Here is a 23,397-nt window from a genome sequence, read left to right on the forward strand (position 1 = left end):
TCTAAGAGGCACAACACAATGGAGTCATTTCCCATTGTTGCTATCTATGTTGTATGAAAACGAAAATGAAAAATGTTTTTGATAAAAAATAAAACGTGAAAACGGATATTTTTTTTAAAAAATAGGCATAAATAAGGTTCGAAACGAGAATAAGAAACGTTACTGAAACATTTCAAAAATAAGGAGACGATAATTATAAGGCGTTTTCATACGACATAGGTTGTCATTACGCCCACCATCCAGAGGGCGACAACATAGAGCACAGTGGACCGACCACTCGAAACTCGAACCCAACAAAGCAGAGCCATCGAAGAAGCAGAAGCTCATCTCAATCTCGGAGGAGGAGCCCAAAGATGCAGAAGACTAATAAATCAGCGTTTTCAGCCCTCAAGCTCTTCCTACTATCACTCACTCTCTGTAAACTCTTCACTATATATATATAGTGTTTTACAATTCTTCAGTTTGTTCTCTTTTGGACTTTCCGATTGTCCTGACCGGCCGCTAATGCAGTTTCCATCAATCTCAAACTTTCCAGGTCATCTGAGATTTGGAATCGCCGAAGAAGAAGGATTCTGCTCTGCATCGTTCGTCTCCAAGTCCTGCCCCAACTCGCAGCCTCTCTACTGGAAAGTCACCAACCCTACTCTTTCTCCCTCTCAGTTACAAGGTTGGTGCTTTTCCTTGTGAAGAAAAGGAAAGACTCGAAAAGTTATCGGTTTACGTTTTACATGTTTGTGGCTTTCTGGAACAAATTACAAGCCGAAGGCCGTTTGGCTCTTCATTTTAGTTGTTCGGATGTGTGTGGCATTGCTAAGAACTGAGTCGGATTGGGCGTTCTCTTGAATTTACTCGGCTAGGTTAACTTTTCAGATAGCATTTGGATTCATAAATTTCATGTAAGAAGTGCATTCACAGAAGTTGCTAAATAAATAGAGGAAACAACTAAATAGAAAATGTTTAAAGGATTCAATTTTGAGTTCTTTGACTGGAGGCAGTTGATACTGTTTACCGTGCAAAATATGTGGATATTTCATTAGACAGCGCAATGGAAAAATGAAATTCAAGTCGGATGTCTTTGCTCCTTGCACTATTTGTTAAGCTAGATAGAGTCTAGAGATACAAGGCTTAATGCAAGTTTGGTTTTACTTTGGGTCATAAGAAACATACATATTTGGTGGAACTAATTGGATTTTACTTTGGGTTATAAGAAACATTCATATATTTTACCTGATGGATAACTGATGAATCCCACAGATTGCTTTGTTTATTATTCTTCGAACATACATATTTGTTGAAACTAATTGGGTTTGTTTCTTGGCAGATTTGCCCGGGTTTACTCGTAGTGTTTATAGAAGTGATCACGCTTTAGTTACCCCCGAAAGTCACGTGTTTAGCCCTTTACCAGATTGGTATATCCAACTAGGAAAATTTGAATTGCTTTTGGATTATTGACTGCTTTTTGACTTGTTTAATTGGACTTACATGATAGGACAAATACACTGGGAGCTTATCTTATCTCACCTGCAGCTGGGGCACACTTTGTTATGTACATAGCAAAGATGCAAGGTATAATTAAGTGAACTGACTATTACGAGTATCATGTCCGTGGTTCATGCACTTTTATGCTGTTGTCATTGTATGGCATACAGTTCATTTCTTCTTGACAATCTCAAATTTAGTGATTCAAGCATTAAACTACTTGTGCCACTGATTTTGATCCCAATTGCTCTTTCGTCGATTTGACAAAATTTTCACACTGATTATTGTTCGCTATCCTATTCCATGCACGCACTCTCATGCTTTGAGTTCTGCAATTAATAGTTGGCTACAAAATCTTCTTCTATTTGTTTTCAGAAAATTCAAAATCAGGGCCCCCTCCACCTGATGTAGAGAGGTATTATTGCTTTCTTGAGATTGCTTGCATAACTGTTCTCCCTGAATTTTGTTATAATATCTTGTAATCATGTAAGGTATTTTTTTATCCTATAATCCTACTATGCTGAAATTTTGAAAAAAATATTTGTCAGTTATACTTTGTATATGACCCAGTTCATGTTGTCTATTTCCGGTTAGGTTCTTGTTTGTTGTTGAGGGTACAGTGACACTCACTGACATATCAGGTGTTAGCCACAAACTCATGGTATGAAAGCAGAACTGATCCTGTATATCCTTCATTGCTCCTTGTGGGGATTATATGTGTTTATATGCTGGCCCATATCCTTTAGTTTATAGGGAATGAGACATTATGCTACCTGCAATAAAATATTACCATTTAGTAACTTTTTTTGTCACATAATGCATATTTCCACCCTTCATTGTCATAATAATCTTATTTACCGCTTGACAATCAAAGTTGTCAAACTCCATCATTATTGGTGGGACTGGATAATGAATGGACATGGTTAAAAATTATCTAGATTTCACAAAAAAATGAGAATTACATCAGCCTTGATTCTTGTTAAGAAATCTATGCTTATACAAAAAGGGGTAGAAATACAATGATTCACAAAAAGGTTAATTATTGACGTATGTATGGGTACTTAAGCATTATAAGTTCAATTTATTCTTTGCCTGGTTGCATTAGATGGCCTAGTATACTGAAATGTTCAACTTTACTTATGTTAACTGTGACTGCAGCTTGTCTGTATAAAGTCCATCAATATTGTTTTATGTGCCTGTGAATTCACTTTACTTGCTTTACAAAGCAAGATGTTTTATGTAGCTTTACTTGTAACTTGTTTGTCTGTCATTGATTTCAAGAAATTCTAGAAGCAACTGCAAGCAAAGTGTAATAGAAGTCTGCCCATGTTGTAACTTGTTTAGATTTTTGACCAAGAATGGTCTAGGAGAGTGGAGGTGACTTTATTCCAAAAATCCATTGCAGCACTAGCTTTGAGGACTACTTTTGAGTATCCTGACAGAGTTGGTCAATTGCATTGATTGTGGTCACGGTTGGAAGATGAAAAAAGTTAGGTTTCCAGAACATTGTGAGGATATCAGGCACTCAATATGATGATGGTGTTGTTAGAAACTCTAATGTTATCATTTAACTGATAAACTGTGAATCTATTTATTATTGGCTTTATAATTTGATATCATAATGATGTCACTAGGGTTTTTATATGTTGTCACGCCTTATGAGAGTGCATAAAAGATGTGTTACTTGATGATGTAAGCCAAGTATGACTACTAAAACACTCGACAATAGAGTTTCACTACAACAACAACAACAACAACACACCAATCCATAATCCCACTAGGTGGATTCAACGACAATAAAGAGTTTCACTACTCATTATTTACTGTTGCTTTATTGCTAAGTTAAGAATGCTGGTTATCCAGGTATGATGGCCTCCTAAATTTTCAATATATTGTTGGGAATTATCGGGTTGATATTCTTGATATCCACAATGATCTCTATTTGTCATGGTAAACTGTCCACTGATTATGTCATGCCAAATTGTCAATATGCTCTTATAAATGTTTCTGAAGCTAATTTATTGTTATGTTTCAGAAATTTTGATGCCATTATTCTTTAAAATGTAGGTGGATTCATATTCTTATTTACCTCCAAATTTAGAACATTCTGTCAAGTGTCAAGCATCTTCCACTCTTGTTGTGTTTGAAAGAAGGTTTGTTTTGTTATACTCTATGAATTATTTGATAACTGGATGGTTTCTGTTACAGTTTTGTTAATGTTATCTTTTGTCTTTGTGCTGTGTTTTGATTGATTTACTTGGATCTCTAGGCTGCACTTGCTCTTCAATGGCTTGTTAATTTTATATATATCATTAATGTGGGTGCTAGTTGCTTGTTTTTCTAAATGTTTGTATTGGTTCTTTTGTTACATATTAGGTATGCCTACCTGGAAAATTATATTACTGAACAGGTTGTTAATTCAACAGACAAGCAACTCATTCTACAAACTCCTGATGAGGTAAATCATCATTTATTTTTTATTCTTGTAGTCCAAAATAGTGAGGGTGAGCCTTGGTAGCAATAGTAAGATTGGTCTTTTATGACTGGAATGTATTTGATTCGAGTCCTGGAAACATCTTTGGAAAGTGAGTGTAAGGCTGCATATGAATTGACCATCCCTAGCCCTTACAAAGCAGGGAGCCTCATATAGTGGGGACACCCCTATGAAGTCCTAAATGGTAATTTAAACTTAAAAAAAAAGCTCTGTTGTTCCCATAGTTATTTCTATTAAAATGAAATAAAAGACAGGATTTCTTTTTTGCTAAATAAAAGAGAGGAATTGCTAGGTGCGTACTTATACCTTTTTTAATTATTACCTGACTTTGAAAAATTAAAAGCCCCTATTTAGCAAGAATGAGTCTTCTTCATATCCTCTGACATGCTTTGTCTTGTTGAAGAATATTTGTTTATTATTCCATTTATGTTGCTTTTCTCATACTTTCCATTTATTGCTGTCAGGTTTTCGAACTCAGGAAGCTGCTTCCTGCTTCTGTGGCTTACGACTTCAACATCCATGTGAGTCTGTTTGGTACATGGGGCATGATGCCATGCGGGACTAACTTGTTTTTGGATTGTTCTAAATTGTGTTTTGCAGGCGTAATTTCTTTTGGATTCTGGATCTTGACTCTATTCTTGTTTTTTTTCTTCTGCTGTAGATCATGGACTTCCAACCAGGAGAATATCTTAATGTAAAGGTGTGCTTTGTATTCTGTTGTAACTGTTATTCTACTCCAGGTTTAATTCACAAAGCATATACTGCATACCGCTTTCATGGTAAATGTTTTCTGTTCCTGGTAAATTTTGTGACTTAACAAGCCAAACCAATCCATGGTAATTTCTATGTTTTAACAATTTTTTATATACCTTCATGCTAAGTGTTCTGTTGGTATTTTCAGGAGTCAATTCCATTAAGGCTTCGTTTGTTTGCAGGAAAGTATTTTCCTGAGGGAAAACAGTTTTTTGGAAAGTGTTTTCCTTAAATGTGTTTTCTGTTGTTTGGCTGTAACCTGAAAATGTTACTGTGAAAACATTTTCCAGTGTTTGGCTGGCACTTAAGAAAAATACAGTACTTTTGTTTCCTTATCATCAAATCTATAACATAAAGATAAAAAAGCATAATAAACACATAATAGCAATAAAATCAAACATAATAATATCATATATTATCCTAACAAGTTCGCCAATAATCATAAGTTCTACAATATTAAAAGTTATGCATAATAAAATAACAAGCTAAGAAGCTCAAGTTTAAGTTCTACAATATTAATAAATGCATGTCCACAATATTAAGATGAACAAGTAGAAGTTCAAGTTCAAGTAACACCATTCATAATATCAGCTTCTTATGATACTGATCCCGATCCACCATCTCCCTTGATAAAGTTATGCACTCAAAGCTTAGTTTCACTCTTGGCCAAGAAAGCTTTTGCAGTTTTCTCATTCCCAGCCAAGTAATAAAAGACAGACTGAGGCATGGGTAACTTCATCAAAACTTCTATTTTCATTTTTCATCTTCATTTCATATAGAACATCGCTTAACTCCCGAATTGCCATGGCCACATCTTTAACTGATATAACCAAGATTGAAGCAGTTTTATCCTTGGAGTTGCAACCTTGAAGCAGTTGTATCCTCGGAGTTGCAACCTCTCTTTCTATGAGATCTATTTGAAGAAGGTGCTTTAGATGATGATGCCTCACTTGTTTTTTGTATCTCCTGCATGTCAACATCATCATCATCTAATGGAGTTGATTGAATTTCTGAGATCTCATTAAGGCTGATATCATGGAATGACTTAGCAAAACTTCCAGTTCCTTTCCAAATGGTTTTCAACATGATCAGGAACACTATCCACCCAAATTTCAAGTTGATTTCTCTAGCAACAAGTTGAAAACTTTCAACCTTGAAAGAGGAAGAAGGTTTATTCCCTTTTGTAGACTTCTCAGCTAAGATTTGAAGTAGCATGTGAGATATAGGTTACTCCACCTAAAACGTTTCGCTTTACCTTTGTTCTCCTTTACTTTGCTCATATCTACATCCATCATAAAAAATTATAGACAAAAAAAAAAAAAAAGAATGTTGTATTTATTCTATGCTTGCTGCAATGTAATCATTCCATGTAGTTGAGGCTATTATATCTCTTTTTCATGCCCATTCCCTTTGTTCTTCTCTTTCCTCCCTTTGACTTAAAAAGGTTCTTTGTGTGTTTCTCTGACTTGATACAAACATTTCTTTCACAATAAAATCATTAGGATCTACTCCCATTATATGGTTATGTAGAATGCAACTAGCAAGCACAACAAACACAAGTTGATGTTGTTTGGTTTATGGATGCTGCTTCTTTACACCTGTGAATGGAAAATAATACCATGTCTTTTTACTTTCTATCTTTTTGCAGGAAGTCCATTATAATCAACATGGTTTATTGATGTTAGAGGGCCAGGGGATTTATCGCTTGGGTGATAGCTGGTAAGAACTTCATTAACTAGTTATCAGTTAATTGGAAGTGTGTTATGCAGCTAACATTGTTGATCTTCCTTTCTGGGAGGAAGGCGTCATATTTTTCCAGGAAAAAAGTATCATATACACCTCAAATTTATGAGTTGGTTAAAATGCCAAGAGCAGGTCTTCTCAAATAGTTAAAACGACCAGACATTTCTTCTATTTATAGTATGGGGACCCATACTATAGCAGGTGGTGAATCAGAGAGGAAGGCAGCCCTCGTTACTTAAAGACGGTAGATTGGGTAAGTGTTCAGGGGTTAGGGAGAGTTCCATCCTATATCTGAACATATAGACAATAGTACAGCTACAGCTACAGCAGCTACTGCATAGCTGGTACTGCTACTACTACTAGTACTGATAGCTACGACTACTGCTACTACTACTAGTACTGATAGCTACAAGCATGGTACTGCCCTTATTCTATTCCTTCCTTGCGTCAGGAATAGCGGGCAGGGAATGCTCTTAAGCCTTTCTTTGCTAACAGAGAGTTAAGGAAGATTGCATTTACATGATCGTGCATACATAAACCTGTAGCGCTAGCTAAGCGAAGAGTTTCAGGGGGAAGTATCCCCCCGAACCCCCTCTGTTCCACCTGTCTGCTCCCCAAGCTGAAGGCGAAGCCGATAATGCGCAGCCGATAATGCGATGATGATAGCATCAGTTCTATTTGATATTCGGCTTTCAGTCGATTATCATAGATAGCTAAGGCCAAAGTTAGAAATTTGGTAGTATTTTGAATCTTGACATCTGCTGAATAGGCAATCTGCAGAAAGTTGGTATTTGTTGAAGTTGTGGGCACATAAAGTACAAAGGCTGTGATCACAGCCTAAGCAAGCTTCCAATGTAACTATCGAGTAAGATAAAACACATCAAGATTTCCCTAGAAAAAAATTGAATTATCCACTACATACTATAAAAATATCAGTTAAATAAAGGCTTTCAACTTTCTCCTGGTAGATCCCATAACCTAAGGAGGCAGTTTTTCCTTCCTAGAACTTGCAACACCACGCTTGTTGAACTCTCAATTTTGCTGCTCAAACCCTCAAGACAAATGGGAGATCCTCAGTAGATTTTATCATTGTACAAACTTATGGTGAGGAAAAAACCTTGAGACTTGTTAAGTCTCTCTCTCTCCAATTTTCTATAGCCCTACTTGCCCTAGAACATCTGTAATTACAGATTTTGAAGCTCTAATTTGTTTGGGTTCATGAAAAGCAAGTTTTGAAGCATGATTAGGGCTCATGGTAGATGGATTTTTGGATTGACAATTGAATGGGATGTGAGGTGTTCAAACACCGTACAGAAATCTAATTTGTAAACTTTTGGAATCTCTCCAACCTTTCGGCTGTCCTGGAGATATCTGTTTCAGCAGTACTGCCCATTTGAAGGCTCAAGACCACCATTCAAGACCCTCTCTGGTGTGTTTGAACACACTAAACTATTTGAATCTCAACATTGATTTATGATCTTTAATTGCACTTTTTTATTACAAGCTTCAACGTCGTACTTTTTACAAAATACGAGATTTTGTAGATCCCAAAGCTTGAGCCTTGTTCATGGATTTGTGAATATAAAACTTTTAACATTCTCTTCCTTATGCCAAAATCACTGCAAATAATTGCAACTCAATAACTCTGGAGCACTTTCCTCATGTGGCGGAAAATTGTGACCTGCACACATCCAAACATGTAAAATGTATTTATGGTTAAAAGATATAGCAATGCAGAAGCAAAACGTTCTTTTCACTATCAACCCCATTATCTGAGATCTGTTCTCCAGGACTAAAAACATTCTTTTCACTATCCCATTGCTTGAAATACTTCAGGCAGGGATCACAAATCTTTTCACTATTCTATTATCTGACACCTTTTCTCCAAGATTGACATTAAAATTTACAATTGCACTCAGTTCACACATAATACTTAAAGTTCCATATATTCCATTTTGAGGCTTTCATAAACTATGATCAACCTCTGACATTACTGTTGATATCCTTTCATGAGTAACTTTCAAGGACATCCTATGCTTTTTAATGGATTTGTGTGTGCAAATTCATTGATAGTCATCACTCATCAGGTGTGACTTTGTTCAAGAGAGCATTGATAGTCTTGTTATTCCAGTTCACATTCTAGTAATCCTCTTTGATCCCATTGATTGGAAGATTGTCACGATTTAATCTTCCACCTGTATGACAAGAGATGTCCAATCATTTGCTATGGAATGGAGAATTTCATATTTGATTTTATAATTGCATGCTTGTATCTTTCCATAAGGGATACTTACCTCAACCCAATACTGGAAGTCTGGATGTAGATTGGCATTTCTTTGGTGACCTCCGTTTCAATTAGAAGTCAACATCATACTAAGCAAATTTTGTTTGAATATTTTGCAAGTGGACCTGCTCTGATACCTATTGAAAAATATAAAATGCAGTAGTTATGCCCTTTGTGTAAAATAAACTGCAATGGTTGAGTTGACAATCTAACATGTATGCAATATGACTAACAAGATAACACACAATTGAAATTTACAAGTTCTCGTAAAAAATATTGGATAATAGCAATCTGAATCAAACAAGCACTATTAAATATCCGCTGCAAGAAAGGAATACAACTCTATCTCAGTTTCTAGATCCCATAACATGAGAAAGCTGCTAAAACCTGCAACACCAAGATATCTATGCTTGTTGGACTCACAGCTGTCTTGCTCCTACCTGTACTATGAAAGGTAGATCTTCAGTTGATTGACACACTTTTACAATAAAGAATGCTTTGACACTTGAGAATTCTCTCATAATGTTGAGACTTCTATTTCTTCAATTCTCTATAGCCTTGACAGCTCCGATCCTTTGTGTAGATAACTTTTGGTGTCCTAAGTGGCTTGAATCTTGAAAGGCAAATTTCTGAAGCTGGAAAAGAGCTGTTAGTAAGCAATTTTCTAGGCTACCTTCAAAGCGAGTGTGAGGCATTTGAACACCCCTGCAGAAATCCAATTTGCAGGCTCCCATAATCTCAAGAACCTTTTTTTTTTTTAAATAAGATCTCATCAACTGTTTGGATGCCCTAAAGCATGCATCCAAACTAAGTCTAAGGCTCAGACCATTTTAAAGGTGCTGTCCAAAACTCTATGCTGCATTCAAGTGCAGCGGTCCAGATCTTAACACTGATCTGTAATCTTCAAGCTGTGTTATATGATCCCAAGCTTCAGTATAATATATTTCTGGAAATTCCACCCAAAACCTATAAAGCACTGACACTTCGTGGGGGTTGCTGTACTGATGTTGCAGTCATGGACACTCCATGTGGTGTGTCTGACGGTTTCTTAAAATTTGTTAAAACGACGCTGGAAAGGGTACTTGTGTCCCCTGTGTAGACACTAGTAGCCGTGCCCTTTATTGGGACAATTCAAAGACTAAAACAGGAGGACTTCTTTTATACTCTTTAGAGCATCTCCAAGGGGGAGTGCCATTTTGGAGTGCTGAGTTATCATTTTACAACTTTGAATAGTGTTATGGCACTTCTAAATTCTACATCTGCTCCAATGGCAGGTTGCAAATAGGGGTGTCATTTTAATATTTTTTATGAAAAAATACAATTAAAAATTCAAATTTCAAATTTCAAATTTCAAATTTTGACCGCTGAAATTCAAATTTCAAAATTCAACCATCGAATTTAAAATTTAATCGCCAAAATAAAAATTCAAAAATTTCAAATTCATTTATAAATATGATAATCTTTCTCATGTTTTCATTCATTTATATTACATTCTCTCTCTAAAATCATTCATCCTCTCATATTTTCATTCATCCATCAATATGAATCGTTATCCTAATATTTTAGGAGGGATCCTCAATATTGAGGAAGAAGATGATGATCAATTAGATACGTTGTATGATTCAACTAGAAGGTCAGAAGACTCTAGTCATTGACGGGTAAGAAGGCATCGTGGTTCTATTCCAGGCCGTAAAACAATTAATCATGGTAGAGTTGAAGGCCACGAAAGACTTTACCGCGACTATTTTGCTACCCCTTGTGTATACGAAGGGTTTTTCCAAAGGAGATTTCGAATGAGTCGTCCTCTTTTTCTCCGAATTGCAAATGAGATTGAACAACACAATCCATACTTCATTCAAACAATAGATGTCGTTGGAGTTCTTGGTTTGTCATCCCTTCAAAAGATAACAGCTACTTATAGAATTCTTGCTTACAGAACACCGGCAGATTCTGTGGATGAATACATCAGAATTGGAGAAAGCATTGCCATACATAGTCTAAGAAGGTTTGTGAAAGCTATTATTGCAGTGTTTGGCGACCATTACTTGAGGCCACCAAACAATAGCGATATTACTCGATTGCTACAGATAGGGGAACATGGTTTTCCCGGCATATTATGGAGTATTGATTGCATGCATTGGAAGTGGAAAAATTATCCGATCGCATGACAAGGTATGTATACTGGTTATTGTCATAAACCAACAATCATTTTGGAAGCTGTGGCTTCTCAAGATCTTTGGATATGGCATGCATTCTTTGGGCTTCCTAGTTCCCTGAATGACATAAATGTTTTAGATAGGTCCCCTGTTTTTGCATTATTAGCAAATGGTCATGCTTTTCCAGTAAACTATACAATTAATGGCCTTGAGTATACAATGGGATATTATCTAGCTGATGGTATTTATCCAAACTGATCGACATTTGTAAAAACAATCCCTTGCCCATAAGGTTTGAAGAAAAAACATTTTGCTAAAGCACAAGAGTCGGCAAAAAAAGATGTAGAGTGGGCATTTGGGGTACTTCAAGCTCGTTTTGCAATCATGCGTGGACCAGTACGATTTTGGGATGAAGAAACATTTGCAGATATTATGAAGCGTGCATAATAATGCATAACATGGTCATTGAGGATGAAAGAGATATTGGTAACAATGACTTTAATGGAAGTGATGCAAATCTGCCCGTAGAAGTGTCACATGTGTATACACCAGAATTAGAAGACTTCACGCAAACCCATTGTCAGATTAGGGATAGTGCAACTCATTCTCAACTACAATCAGATCTTATCGAGTATGTGGGAATGTCATGGCGAATAATAATTTTCCCAATTTTAATTTCAAGTTGTATTTTCAATTCCAATTTCAATTTCAAGTTGTATTTTCAATTCCATTTTCAATTTCAAATTGTATTTTCAATTCCAATTTCAATTTTAAGTTGTATTTTCAATTCCAAGTTGTATTTCAATTTCACAAGTACTTTCATAGCAATCAAACTTAATGCATAATTTTTCATGAATAATAACAACATAATAAATAATGACTATAAAGTAAAACCCTGTTTTTTCATAATCTCCATCTTCAAGTTATTCCAATATGCTGCCGAAATTAGGTCCATACCAGTAGTGTTAGTTTCCATGATCTTCATTTCAGTTTGCCATTCACTATTCTTTTATTCAACTTCTACCTTCTTTTTTTGAACTTCTAATTGCATTTCTTCAATTTCTAACTGTTTACGATGTTGCTCCAATGCTATCTCCTGTTGAGCAAATATTTTCTCATGCCGCTCCGCTTTTTGTTGTTCCACTTCCATTCTTTGATTCTAGTGGTGATGATCTAGTATATCTTTAGCCTTGGTTTGCTTCTCTTTGTTTTTAAATTGTTTCTTCGAAACTTTTATGCCCAATGGCCTATTGAGGTTGGGAGTAGACGATGGTTCAATATCATCCCCTAAATGTGGAGTTGAATAACAAGATTCAACATGATTTGATTCAGCAGGACCACCAGTTGAATGGGTTTTTGCTCTCTTATTGCTGGTGAGATTATTAGTCCATTTCCGCTCCATTTTCAAGATATTCCAACAATGCTCGTATTGAAATGGTCTTTCAATGATCTTAGCAAACATTTCTTTTGCTTCATCAACTTGAAAAACATATGAAATCATTCAATCAATAGTTCAAATATTAAATCATAGTAGTGTCTATTTAAAAAATCTCAATCATTATATTATTTTGCTCGGTGTCTCCACTTTGTCGCAGTATTTCAATTTGACTATAAAAACTGACAAATTTGGCACATTTCGCATTTATATCAGTCCAACGACTTTTAATAGAAACTTGCGAACGTTTTTCTTGATTGCCTTCATGAAGTTCTACGTATTTCAATATTCTATGTTAGAAATCACTACCTTGTTGTTCATTCTCAGTAATTACATATTTACTCGTGTTAAGCCACACAGACACAATTAATTTATCTTCTTCTTGAGAGAAGTTCTTTGTCCTTTGCGATTTTCTCACTCTTGAAACGGCTTCATCTTGTACTGGCGCCAATACTGCGGGATTGGGCCACATAGTATCATCATATAAATCGGTGTTACTCATAAGCAAATCAGTGAAAGAACTGTCAAATTGAGAATCCATCTAAAAAAAATCAAAAAATATAATCAATTTAAAGAATGAGCATAAAATAATAAATTAAAATAAATTCTAACAATTAACTAAAGTAAAAACATTTATATATATAATTAATAATTAATTAACTAAAATAAAACATAACAATTAACTATAATTAATATATATAATTCTAACAATTACCTATAAAATTGTTTCTGTAACTCCCCAAACACCTCCTGTTAAACATTTATAATTGATTAATATATATATAACAAACCTTCACAGCCCAAACACCTCCTATTAAACATTTATAATTGATTAATATATATATAACAAACCTTCACAGTGGCTTCACTCCAGAACCTTCTTCTTCCTCCTATTAAACATTTATAATTGATTAATATATATATATAACATACATTCACAGTGGCTTCACTCCAGAACCTTCTTCTCTGTGCGACTCACACCCCTCGCCCTCTCTTGCTCCTGGTCACGGCTCGCCCTCGCCAGTTGTTGCCTCGTCGATCGCTGGCTCTCGCGCTGCTCGCCCTCACAGTTCTTCTCGCTCAGCACTACTCGCCCTCGCCTTCTGCCTCTAGTTCTTTCTTGCTCTACCTCGCCTCTGTTTTAGGTAAATATGTGTGTGTGTATATATATATATATATATATATAGAATGTAGAATATAGTTGTTGATTTTTTAGTGTTGGTGCAAATGCAACCTTCGATTTTCTCTCTCCAAGAGTTGTAAAAATAGCACCGGAGTAGTGAAGTTATCATTTTACAACTTCATATGCCACTCCCGTTGGAGTGGACATTTTGTATTTCGGGGTGCCATTTCGGCAGTTACGCAGATGGCACCCCGAACGGCAACTCTCGTTGGAGTTGCTCTTATAGAACTTGAGAATAAAAGCATGAAGGGTATGAAAATTGAACAATCAGCTCTATAAGAGCAACTCCAACAGGAGTTGCCATTCGGGGTGTCATCCGCGTAACTGTCGAAATGACACCTCGAAATACAAAATGTCTACTCCAACGGGAGTGGCATATGAAGTTGTAAAATGAACTTTCTTACTCTGATGCCATTTTTACAACTCTTGGAGAGAGAAAATCGAAGGTTGCATTTGCGCCAATGGTCAAAAATCAACGGCTATATTCTACATTATATATATATATATATACCTAAAACAGAGGCGAGGCAGAGCAAGAGAGAGGCAGAAGGCGAGGGTGAGCAGTGCTGAGCGAGAAGAACTACGAGGGCGAGCAACGGCGACTGGCGAGGCGACAATTGGTGAGGGCGAGCTGTGAGCAAGAGAGGGCAAGGGGTGCGAGCCGCACAGAGAAGAAAAAGGTTCTGGAATGAAGCCATTGTGAAGGTATGAAGCCGTTCCAAGAGTGAGAAAATCGCAAAGGACAAAAAACTTCTCTCAAGGAGAAGATAAATTAATTGTGTCTGAGTGGCTTAACACGAGTAAAGATGTAATTATTGGGAATGAACAATAAGGTGGTGCTTTCTGGCATAGAATATTAAAATACGTAGAACTTCATGGAGGCAATCAAGAAGAACGTTCGCAAGCTTCTATTAAAAGCCGTTGGACTGATATAAATGCAAAATGTGCCAAATTTGTCGGTTTTTATAGTCAAATTGAAAAACTGCGACAAAGTGGAGACACCGAGCAAAATAATGTAATGATTGAGTTTTTTTAGATAGACACTACTATGATTTAATATTTGAACTATTGATTAAATGATTTCATATTTTTTTCAGGTTGATGAAGCAAAAGAAATGTTTGCTAAGATCATTGAAAGACCATTTTAATACAAGCATTGTTGGAATATCTTGAAAATGGAGCGGAAATTGATTGATAATCTCACAAATAATTAGAGAGCAAAAACCTATTCAACTGGTAGTCTTGCTGAATCAAATCACGTTGAATCTTGTTATTCAACTCCATATTTAGGGGATGACATTGAACCATCGTCTACTCCCAACCTCAATAGGCCATTGGGCATAAAAGTTTCGAAGAAACAACTTAAAAACAAAGAGAAGCAAATCGAGGCTGAAGATATACTAGATCATCACCACTGGAATCAAAGAATGGAAGTGGAAAGACAAAAAGCGAAGCGACATGAGAAAATGTTTGCTCAACAGGAGATAGCAATTGAGCAACATCATAAACAGTTAGAAATTGAAGAAATACAATTAGAAGTTCAAAAAAGAAAGGTAGAAGTTGAAGAAAAGAATAATGAATGGCAAACTGAAATGGAGATCATGAAAACTGACACTCCTGATATGAACCCAATTTCTGCAGCATATTTGAATAACTTGAAGATGGAGATTATGAAAAAGCGGGGTTTTACTTTTTAGTCATTATTTATTATGTTGTTATTATTCATGAAAAACTATATATTAAGTTTGATTGCTATGAAAGTACTGGTGAAATTGAAAATAGAATTGAAAATACAACTTGAAATTAAAATTGGGTAAATTATTATTCGCCATGACGTTCCCACAAATGCTCGATAAGATTTGATTGTAGTCGAGAATGAGTTGCATTGTCCCTAATCTGACAATGGGTTTGCATGAAGTCTTCTAATTTGAGTGTATACGCATGTGACACTTCTACAGGCGGATTTGGATCACTTCTATCAAAGTCATTGTTACTAATATCTCATTCATCCTCAATGACCATGTTATGCATTATTATGCACGTTTTCATAATATCTGCAAGTGTTTCTTCATCTCAAAAGTGTATTGGTCCACGCACGATTGCAAAACGGGCTTGAAGTACCCCAAATGCGGCTACATCTTTTTTTGCCGACTCTTGTGCTTTAGCAAAATGTTTTTTCTTCAAACCTTGTGGGCAGGGGATTGTTTTTATAAATGTCGACCAGTTTGGATAAATACCATCAACTAGATAATATCCCATTGTATACTCATGGCCATTAATTGTATAGTTTATTGAAGAAACATGACCATTTGCTAATAATGCAAAAACAGGGGACCTATCTAGAACATTTATGTCATTCAACGAACCAGGAAGCCCAAAGAATGCATGCCATATCCAAAGATCTTGAGAAGACATTGCTTCCAAAATAATTGTTAGTTCATGACAATGACCAGTATACATACCTTGCCATGCAGTCGGACAATTTTTCCACTTCCAATGCATGCAATCAATACTCCCTAATATGCCGGGAAAGCCATGTTGTTCCCCTATCTGTAGCAATCGAGGAATATCGCTATTGTTTGGTGGCCTCAAGTAATGGTCGCCAAACACTGCAATAACAACTTTCACAAACCTTCTTAGACTATGTATGGTAGTGCTTTCTCCAATTCTGATGTATTCATCCACATAATCTGTTGGTGTTCCGTAAGCAAGAATTCTGTAAGCGGCTGTTATCTTTTGAAGGGATGACAAACCATGAACTCCAATGGCATCTATTGTTTGAATGAAATATGGATCGTGTTATTCAACCTCATTTGCAATTCGGAGAAAAAGAGGACGACTCATTCGGAATCTCTTTTGGAAAAACCCTTCATATATACAAGGGATAGCAAAATAGTTGCGGTAGAGTCTCTCATGGCCTTCAACTCTACCACGATTAATTGTTCTACGACCTGGAACAGAACCACGATGCCTTCTTACCTGTCCATGACTAGACCCTTCTGGTTGAATCATACAACGTATCTAATTGATCATCTTCTTCCTCAATATTGAGGATCTCTCCTAAAATATTAGGATAACGATTCATATCGATGGATGAACGAAAATATGAGAGGAATGATTTTAGAAAGAGAATGTAATATAGATGAATGAAAACATGAGAAAGATTATCATATTTATAGATGAATTTGAAATTTTTGAATTTTTATTTTGGCGGTTAAAATTTCAAATTCAATGGTTGAAATTTTAATTTCAACGGTCAAAATTTGAATTTTGAATTATATTTTTTAATAAAAAATATTAAAATGGCACCCCTATTTGCAACTTGCCATTGGAGCAGATGTAGAATTTAGAAGTGCCATAACACCATTCAAAGTTGTAAAATGATAATTTAGCACTCTAAAATGGCATTCCCCCTTGGAGATGCTCTAAACATCAATTGGATTGTAAGGGACGAAGACAATAGGATTGTGAGTTGATTGCTAATTAGATTAGAGTTACTTATTTAGAATTTTGGCTTATGAATTTTAAATGCATATTTGTGAGTTGTAATATAGTTTTGATATTTTATTATGCTTTAAAACATAAAAAAATATTTTTTTAATTTAACATATCTCAACTGTTGTGCCCCTCCTTTTTGAAAAATTTCATGTCCTTGGGTCCCATGTCTGTGTTCATGCTTCATAGACCAAACCCCTTGTGGTTTGAGCCATTTTTACAAACACCTCTTAAGGTTTATTTTTGGTATTTGTGGTTAGTTTTTCTAAACATCTTTTGCAAGATAAACACGTCCTTTGACTTAACAAAGGAAGGTATTTAAAAAATATATATATACCTCAAAGGGCCTAAATGCCAAAAGTAAACTAATGGGGTGTCTGTAAAAATTGCCCAAACTCCAATCTTTTACGTAATACTAGATTCTACATATCTTAAAGTCAAATGTTTTTGTTTACATGTTTTCCAACACTACAAATCTTAACAGTCACTGTGATAGCTATTGAAGAATTGCATGGTTCAACTTTTTCATACAGTATGGTTGTACCAAATTTTAACTGCTGCAGGATTGTCAGCTGTTTATGTGTGCAAATATGGATGGTGCTGAAACGTTCTACTTTGAGTTATTTATCATTTCTGAATCCGTCATTCACCATAGAACGATTTGCAGTCATTGTGGGTTAATTTTTTATGGAAGGACATCCAAAATGCTTCACAATTTTTTTATTGTTTGAACATAAAACTGATTATGTAGAATGCAATAATTGCCGTGTTGATGATAGCAAATTGTGAGATTAAGTTATAGGCTGGCTTTTCCATCAGAGATGATGCAAAAATGGGTCCTTCTAAAAGACTAATCCACTTAGAGTTCCCAAAAATTCATAGTAAGATTATATCTCGAGACCATAGTTAGATGTTTGCTTAGCTCTTATCTATCTCTTCAAATATATGCATGGGCTTTGGTGCATTTATATGTGACAGCTACTGCATTGGAGTACAATATCTTCAGAAGCTTTGGTATTAAGATGGATACCATATGGCTGGCTAAAATACGTTGGGACATAATCTTCAGTGTGCCATATAGTAATCCTTTTGAGAAGCTTTGACGATTCTTATTTTGCTCTTCTATTGAAATTGGGACTCCGTCCTGTATTAGCTGTAGGTAGAATTCCATGTTTTAACTCTTGGCCCGTGGTGCATATTTTATGTGCTCTGTAGTTTTTTCAATTTGCAACCAATCAGTTCTAGATTCTGTTCCTAAAGCATTCCTTGTTGCGGGTGTTCTTTGAATAGGTACCCCGTTCAAGCCGGTGATGCTATTTGGATGGCACCATTTGTACCTCAGTGGTGAGTGACTAATTTATCATATTCCTTATCAAAATTTCCAATTCAAGTTTACTAAACTGGTAATAACTTACGTGCCCCTTTCCAGGTATGCTGCACTTGGTAAAACCAGGACGCGCTATCTGCTTTACAAAGACGTAAATAGGAACCCACTGTAACTCATCTCCTGTTTACCATGGCCATGAGATTCCAATGATCGGATCCTGTCATCAAGAGGTATGTGATGAAGCCAAGTTTCTGCCTTGTGGGTTTTGTGGATATTGCATGGAATGGATCATCAATCGAATTGATGGATTGAATAACAGTGCTGGGAACTGGAGAGGATAAAATGATTAAATGCATTCGCAAATGACAACAAACTTGGACATCACTTAACAGATGCGATATAATATTCCAGGCATGTCGTTTCAATTTTTCTCTTTTTCTAGTGTTCTTTTTACTGAAGTTGCATGTTGATTTTCAAGTGGTATTGGAGTGGGAAAAACTTTGAGTTGAATCGAAGTTCAAACTATACAAGTATCAAGTGAGACTATTTCTTAGGGCCATGATCATCATCCTTTGGGTAGAATCATACTCAGTCTATGTATGTGAGTGTCAATGTACGTGGATTCGTGGGAGATTAGTTGGGCAAAGGTTGAATCCCCCGGGTTATCAAAATAAAATATTATTATCATTAACTACACCTTGTTCTAATCAAGTTAAGAGTTAGTGATATAATATTTGTAATGTCAATTAACTTTTAAAAATAGCATTGATAATATAAATTCATGTAAAAAAATAATGTGGTAAAATTCTATGTTATGTATTCTTCTAACACGAGGCGATCAAATAAAACAAAATTTTAAATCGAAGAGAAAAAAAATCAAAATAAAACTAAATTGCTTAATTCAGTTTTTTATTTTGGATTGGGTTGATAAAAAAATCAAGAATGTATTTTTTTTTTCAAATCAAAATGAAAAAAAATGAAAGGTGTTGAAATATGAATATAACGAAATAATTATAATAATATCATTTAAAACTAATTAGAATACTTGTATAAAACTAAAAAATAAGAAATGTCCAAAATTCAACACGAAGTAAAGACAACCTAATGGGTGCAAAACTTGTGTAACTACAAAATAACAGCGAAATAATATATAAAATATTAGAAATATATATATACCTTGGGTTGGGTTCAATTATTCAGCACACCTCTAATAATTGCTTGAAAGTAGTTGTTTTATAAAATTTATTTTTTCCTGAGTATGATAATTGGTGTCTGGAGCTCATCTTGCCTAACTCTTTATGAATCTGTTTTAACATTTATATAAAAAGAAATGGTAACTATGTTTGGGCGGTGGCAGACCAGACCATATGAAAATCTTTATAATTTTAACAATACGAGGTGATGAATGATGATGATGCACATCACATGGGTTTTCTCCTGCTGCATGCATAGAGTTGAAGAATAATTATTTTTATTAGGGATATATATTCATTGGCAATCAATCTAACTTGATTTAATTTTAAATTTATTTCTGATTCTAGTCTTCTATCCTCACTTACACTTAACACCAATTGAGAGAAGGGGAGTGCCTTCTTATAATGCCAAAGGCAAGAATTAGTAGGAAGCTTTCTTCCAAGCATTTTTGGAATTGAGATAAAGCTGCTCTTCATATAAGATAGAAGAGAAAGATTGGGGGATTAATCCTCTATTAAGCCCTAAATGATGATGGGATGAGTGAGTAAGTCACTCAACAACATGAGGGCCTAAAATCTGAGAAATTTTAATTTTTTTTAGCTGCCTGAAATCTTTATATTATAAGATGTTTAATCAAATCTTTGTGATAAACTCTGAAAATAAAATGTATAATTTTTAGAGGGGGGCAAAGAGGGAGGAGGTGTATCTATCTATGATATAATATAAAGAATATAAAAGATGTATTGAAGAGGTAAAAAGAAATATTAAACAATTATTATTATATAAAAGGCATTGATTGATTGATGTATATAATATGTAACTTTTAATGTTGAATAGTTTAAAACAAGCATATGGCAAAACACCCAACTGATTGATTCCTTGGAGGCTATTTACCACAAGATAAATAACTGTACAACTGACAGTAGCAGTAGCAGCAGAAGAAGAAGAAAAGAAGAAGAAAGAAAAGAAGAAAGCAATTATTGACCAAAAGAGAAACACATAATCTAAGAACACCAGAATCCTCCTATCTAGGAAAGCATGGAGAGAGAGAGAGAGAGAGATCATCCTTTCCCGGGAAACAACCTGTTTAAAGGAACAGAAAACCTCAGCCTAACCCCCGGAGCTACGATTCCGGCGACACCATCGAGCTTCCGGCGGCCTTCTTCTTCTTCTTCTTGTTCTTATTATTGTTATTCTTGTTCTCCATTAACACCGCGAGGAAAGCGTCAACGATCTGCCGCTGCGAATCCAGGATCAACTCGTTCCGCTTCATCTCCATCTCCATTCTCATCTTCTCAATCTCCCTCGCCATCTCCATCTTCATCCTCTCCATCTTCATGAACCCTTCTCCCAACTGATTTATCGACGAAACCATCTCCCCGATCGGATCCCTCTCCCTCTTTGTTCCTTTGCCCCCACTGTTCTTCCCCAATCCACACCCGAATGCAGCAGGAGAAAACCCATTCAGAACCCTAGATTCAAGATTGGAACACGAATTGCTGAATGCTTTTGTCCTGAATCCCATAGGTATTGAGTATCTGTCGTTCGACTGGCCACCGTCAACTTTCTTTGGATTGAACTCTGGAGGAACCAAATCTTGATCAGTTGGGTTTTTGATATAAAAACCTTCACCTCCATCATGATTGGAAGCAAAATTAGGGCCATGGATCTTCCCCAATTTGTTTGGCCTCAACAATGGAGGAGGTACTAACTTCCTGTCAAGGGCGGTTATCACACGAAATCCGGCTGCGAAATCAGTGTTATCGCCAATATCTTCATCAGATCCTTCGTCCAAATTCAACGAGTACCCATTCAAAACCCTAGATCCTAGATTAGGGCCAGAATTCGCACTGACCTTGTGGCTAAAATTTTTCCCCCTAAAACCTAAAGTGACAGGGTTCCCGTCACCAAAGTCTTTACCTTCCTGGCCGAGATCAGAATTCGGGTTCGAATTTCGATCAATCTTTACGGAATTCTTCGTTCCGAACACGGATTCTACGAGATTCCGGTCGCCCAGGCTAAGGATGCGAAGAACACCGCCAGGATCGGCTCGAGTGCCGGCGAGCGGATCAGATCGGACGGCGGGGGATGAGCCGTTTTCCATGGAGTCCATGTTGTCGAAGAAGAACCAGGACGAGAAGAAGCGGCCGGGGAGGGAGAGGGAACGCTGCTTCTCGGTGCGGTAGCGCTGGCGGAGCTTCTCCATCTTGTGGCGGCACTGGGCGGAGGTCTTGGCCGGGGTGGCGCCGGGGCAGCGGCTGGCGACGGCGGCGGCCACGGCGTCCCAGTCGGGGGTCCGAAGGTAGCCCCGGCGGAGAACGTACCATCGGTCGCGGTAGGCGTCGATAAGGGCCAGGGTTTCTTCCTGGGTCCAGCAGGGTGGCGGGAACCGCCGCGGCGGCTTCTCGGGAGCTGCCGGAGAGGACATTGGGAGGGTGGGGGTGGGGGAAGGAGAAAAGAGAAGTGGCGTAGTGGAGGAGGAGGCGGCGAGGGAATGGAGATATGGTGGGTGGATGGAGGATGACGAAGATGATGATGCTAGCGTGCGCGGGAGGGTGGGGGGGGGGGTGGAGTGCGCCCCACAACCACTCCACCAGACGCCCAGTACGGCTACCACTTAGCATCCCCCCACCACTCGCCATCCACCACCCACCCACCCACCCGCCCCCTTCCTACTCTCTCTCTCTCTCTCTCTCGCTACCCCCAATGTAGGGCGCGGTGGGGGAGTGGGGGTGGGGCTGGCCTAGTGGTGGTGGAGGTTAGGTCGCCCGCCATGTTCTTTATGGGACTGAATAGACACCAGAATTAAATCGTGTTAATGTGATTAAACTTCTGTTTGTGATTAAGATGAGGTGACTTGTCGGGTTGAGCTAAAAGTGACGGCAGTTTAATTATAAAAATATTTAATAAATTGACGAGACCGAGTTGAGAGAAGTATGGTATTATTAAACACACAATTTATTATGTTTTGGAGCAAACTCAACCTCAACCTCAACCTCAAAAAGTCATTAAATTGGTTTGGTTTAATTTGGTTTGAATGTCAATCTAAATTTGGTAGTCCTAGAATTGAATAAACTCAAGAATAACTCGAATCAAGGTATGTAAGTTAGTTTGGTTCAATTCTTTTTTGCAATTTGCTTTGGGTTTGAGTTTAGAAATTAAGTTAAAGACCAAGTTGAAGTTTATTTAGATTTAGAACTAGATCCACCCTTGAATCTCTATGAACTTGACCCAAATCGTTTGTTATTGGTGTGACCTTCTTTATAAACATTTTATTTTATAGGTCGAGACCTATGTCAATTGTACTTAATTAAGTTGTGTTAATTAAGATATGCTTGGTTTAGTTGTTTAATAATATTCAAAATTACAAACTTACTAATGTTTTTTCATTAATTGTTTCACATCTTAATTTTTGGGGGGGGGACGGACTAATGGGGCGGGGAGTGAATTAAATTGTGGATTATTTATTATTGCCAGCAGCAATAGGATGCATGCATCTGCATGTTGTTGACTGACAAATAAAGACAGGTGGGGGGTAGGGGGTGGCATTTCACTTTTTGGACCAAATTGTGGACTTCCTACGGACGGACACAAACCTCAATGCAATCTTCGAAACTATGTAACTTACTATCGCCATGGAAGCTAACCAAATTTGGATTTTTTATTGAAAAAATAAAAAATCCAACAAAGACGGATACTAATGAAAGAAAAGGATAAATTCTATTTAGATATTATGAGATTTGAGTTATTTTTAATATTTAATTGTGCTTTACTTTCTTTTATAGACATCCCATCTCCCCCCACCCCTCCTCCCTCTCTCCATTTGCTTTTTGTAAATAGAAAGACTGTCTTTG

The 23,397-nt window shown here is 36.6% G+C and overlaps 2 protein-coding genes across 3 annotated transcripts; one reads left to right on the forward strand and one right to left on the reverse strand.

Annotated features, from left to right (window-relative positions):
* Positions 1-231: 231 nt before the first annotated feature.
* Positions 232-18,859, forward strand: LOC127812942 ((S)-ureidoglycine aminohydrolase). Of its 2 annotated transcripts, XR_008026023.1 has the most exons (14): positions 232-417; positions 536-667; positions 1,322-1,409; positions 1,490-1,566; positions 1,855-1,894; positions 2,074-2,140; positions 3,547-3,632; positions 3,856-3,937; positions 4,438-4,494; positions 4,635-4,673; positions 6,375-6,445; positions 18,313-18,366; positions 18,452-18,579; positions 18,669-18,859. XR_008026023.1 is itself a non-coding variant. In XM_052353551.1 (13 exons), the coding sequence occupies exons 1-13, from the start codon at positions 354-356 to the stop codon at positions 18,519-18,521; spliced, it is 927 nt and encodes a 308-aa protein (XP_052209511.1). In that variant the 5' UTR covers positions 232-353; the 3' UTR covers positions 18,522-18,859. The 2 variants fall into 2 exon arrangements, 1 of the variants encoding a protein (XP_052209511.1); XM_052353551.1 differs by having other exon boundaries at positions 18,452-18,859.
* Positions 18,860-20,498: 1,639 nt separating this feature from the next.
* On the reverse strand, positions 20,499-22,207 carry LOC127812941 (uncharacterized). The gene has a single exon (XM_052353550.1). The coding sequence runs from the start codon at positions 21,969-21,971 to the stop codon at positions 20,667-20,669; it is 1,305 nt and encodes a 434-aa protein (XP_052209510.1). The 5' UTR covers positions 21,972-22,207; the 3' UTR covers positions 20,499-20,666.
* Positions 22,208-23,397: the final 1,190 nt, after the last annotated feature.

The sequence above is a fragment of the Diospyros lotus genome, chromosome 11, assembly GCF_014633365.1.
Source record: "Diospyros lotus cultivar Yz01 chromosome 11, ASM1463336v1, whole genome shotgun sequence".
Classification (NCBI taxonomy): domain Eukaryota; kingdom Viridiplantae; phylum Streptophyta; class Magnoliopsida; order Ericales; family Ebenaceae; genus Diospyros; species Diospyros lotus.

Excerpts from the sequence above, each read along its gene's own strand:
- LOC127812942 (XM_052353551.1), top strand. The coding sequence starts at position 354 with ATGCAGAAGACTAATAAATCAGCGTTTTCAGCCCTCAAGCTCTTCCTA. Across the intron at positions 418-535 it reads CCTACTATCACTCACTCTCT|GTCATCTGAGATTTGGAATC; the intron begins GTAAACTCTTCA and ends CAAACTTTCCAG. Across the intron at positions 1,895-2,073 it reads CCTCCACCTGATGTAGAGAG|GTTCTTGTTTGTTGTTGAGG; the intron begins GTATTATTGCTT and ends ATTTCCGGTTAG.
- LOC127812941 (XM_052353550.1), bottom strand. The coding sequence starts at position 21,971 with ATGTCCTCTCCGGCAGCTCCCGAGAAGCCGCCGCGGCGGTTCCCGCCA.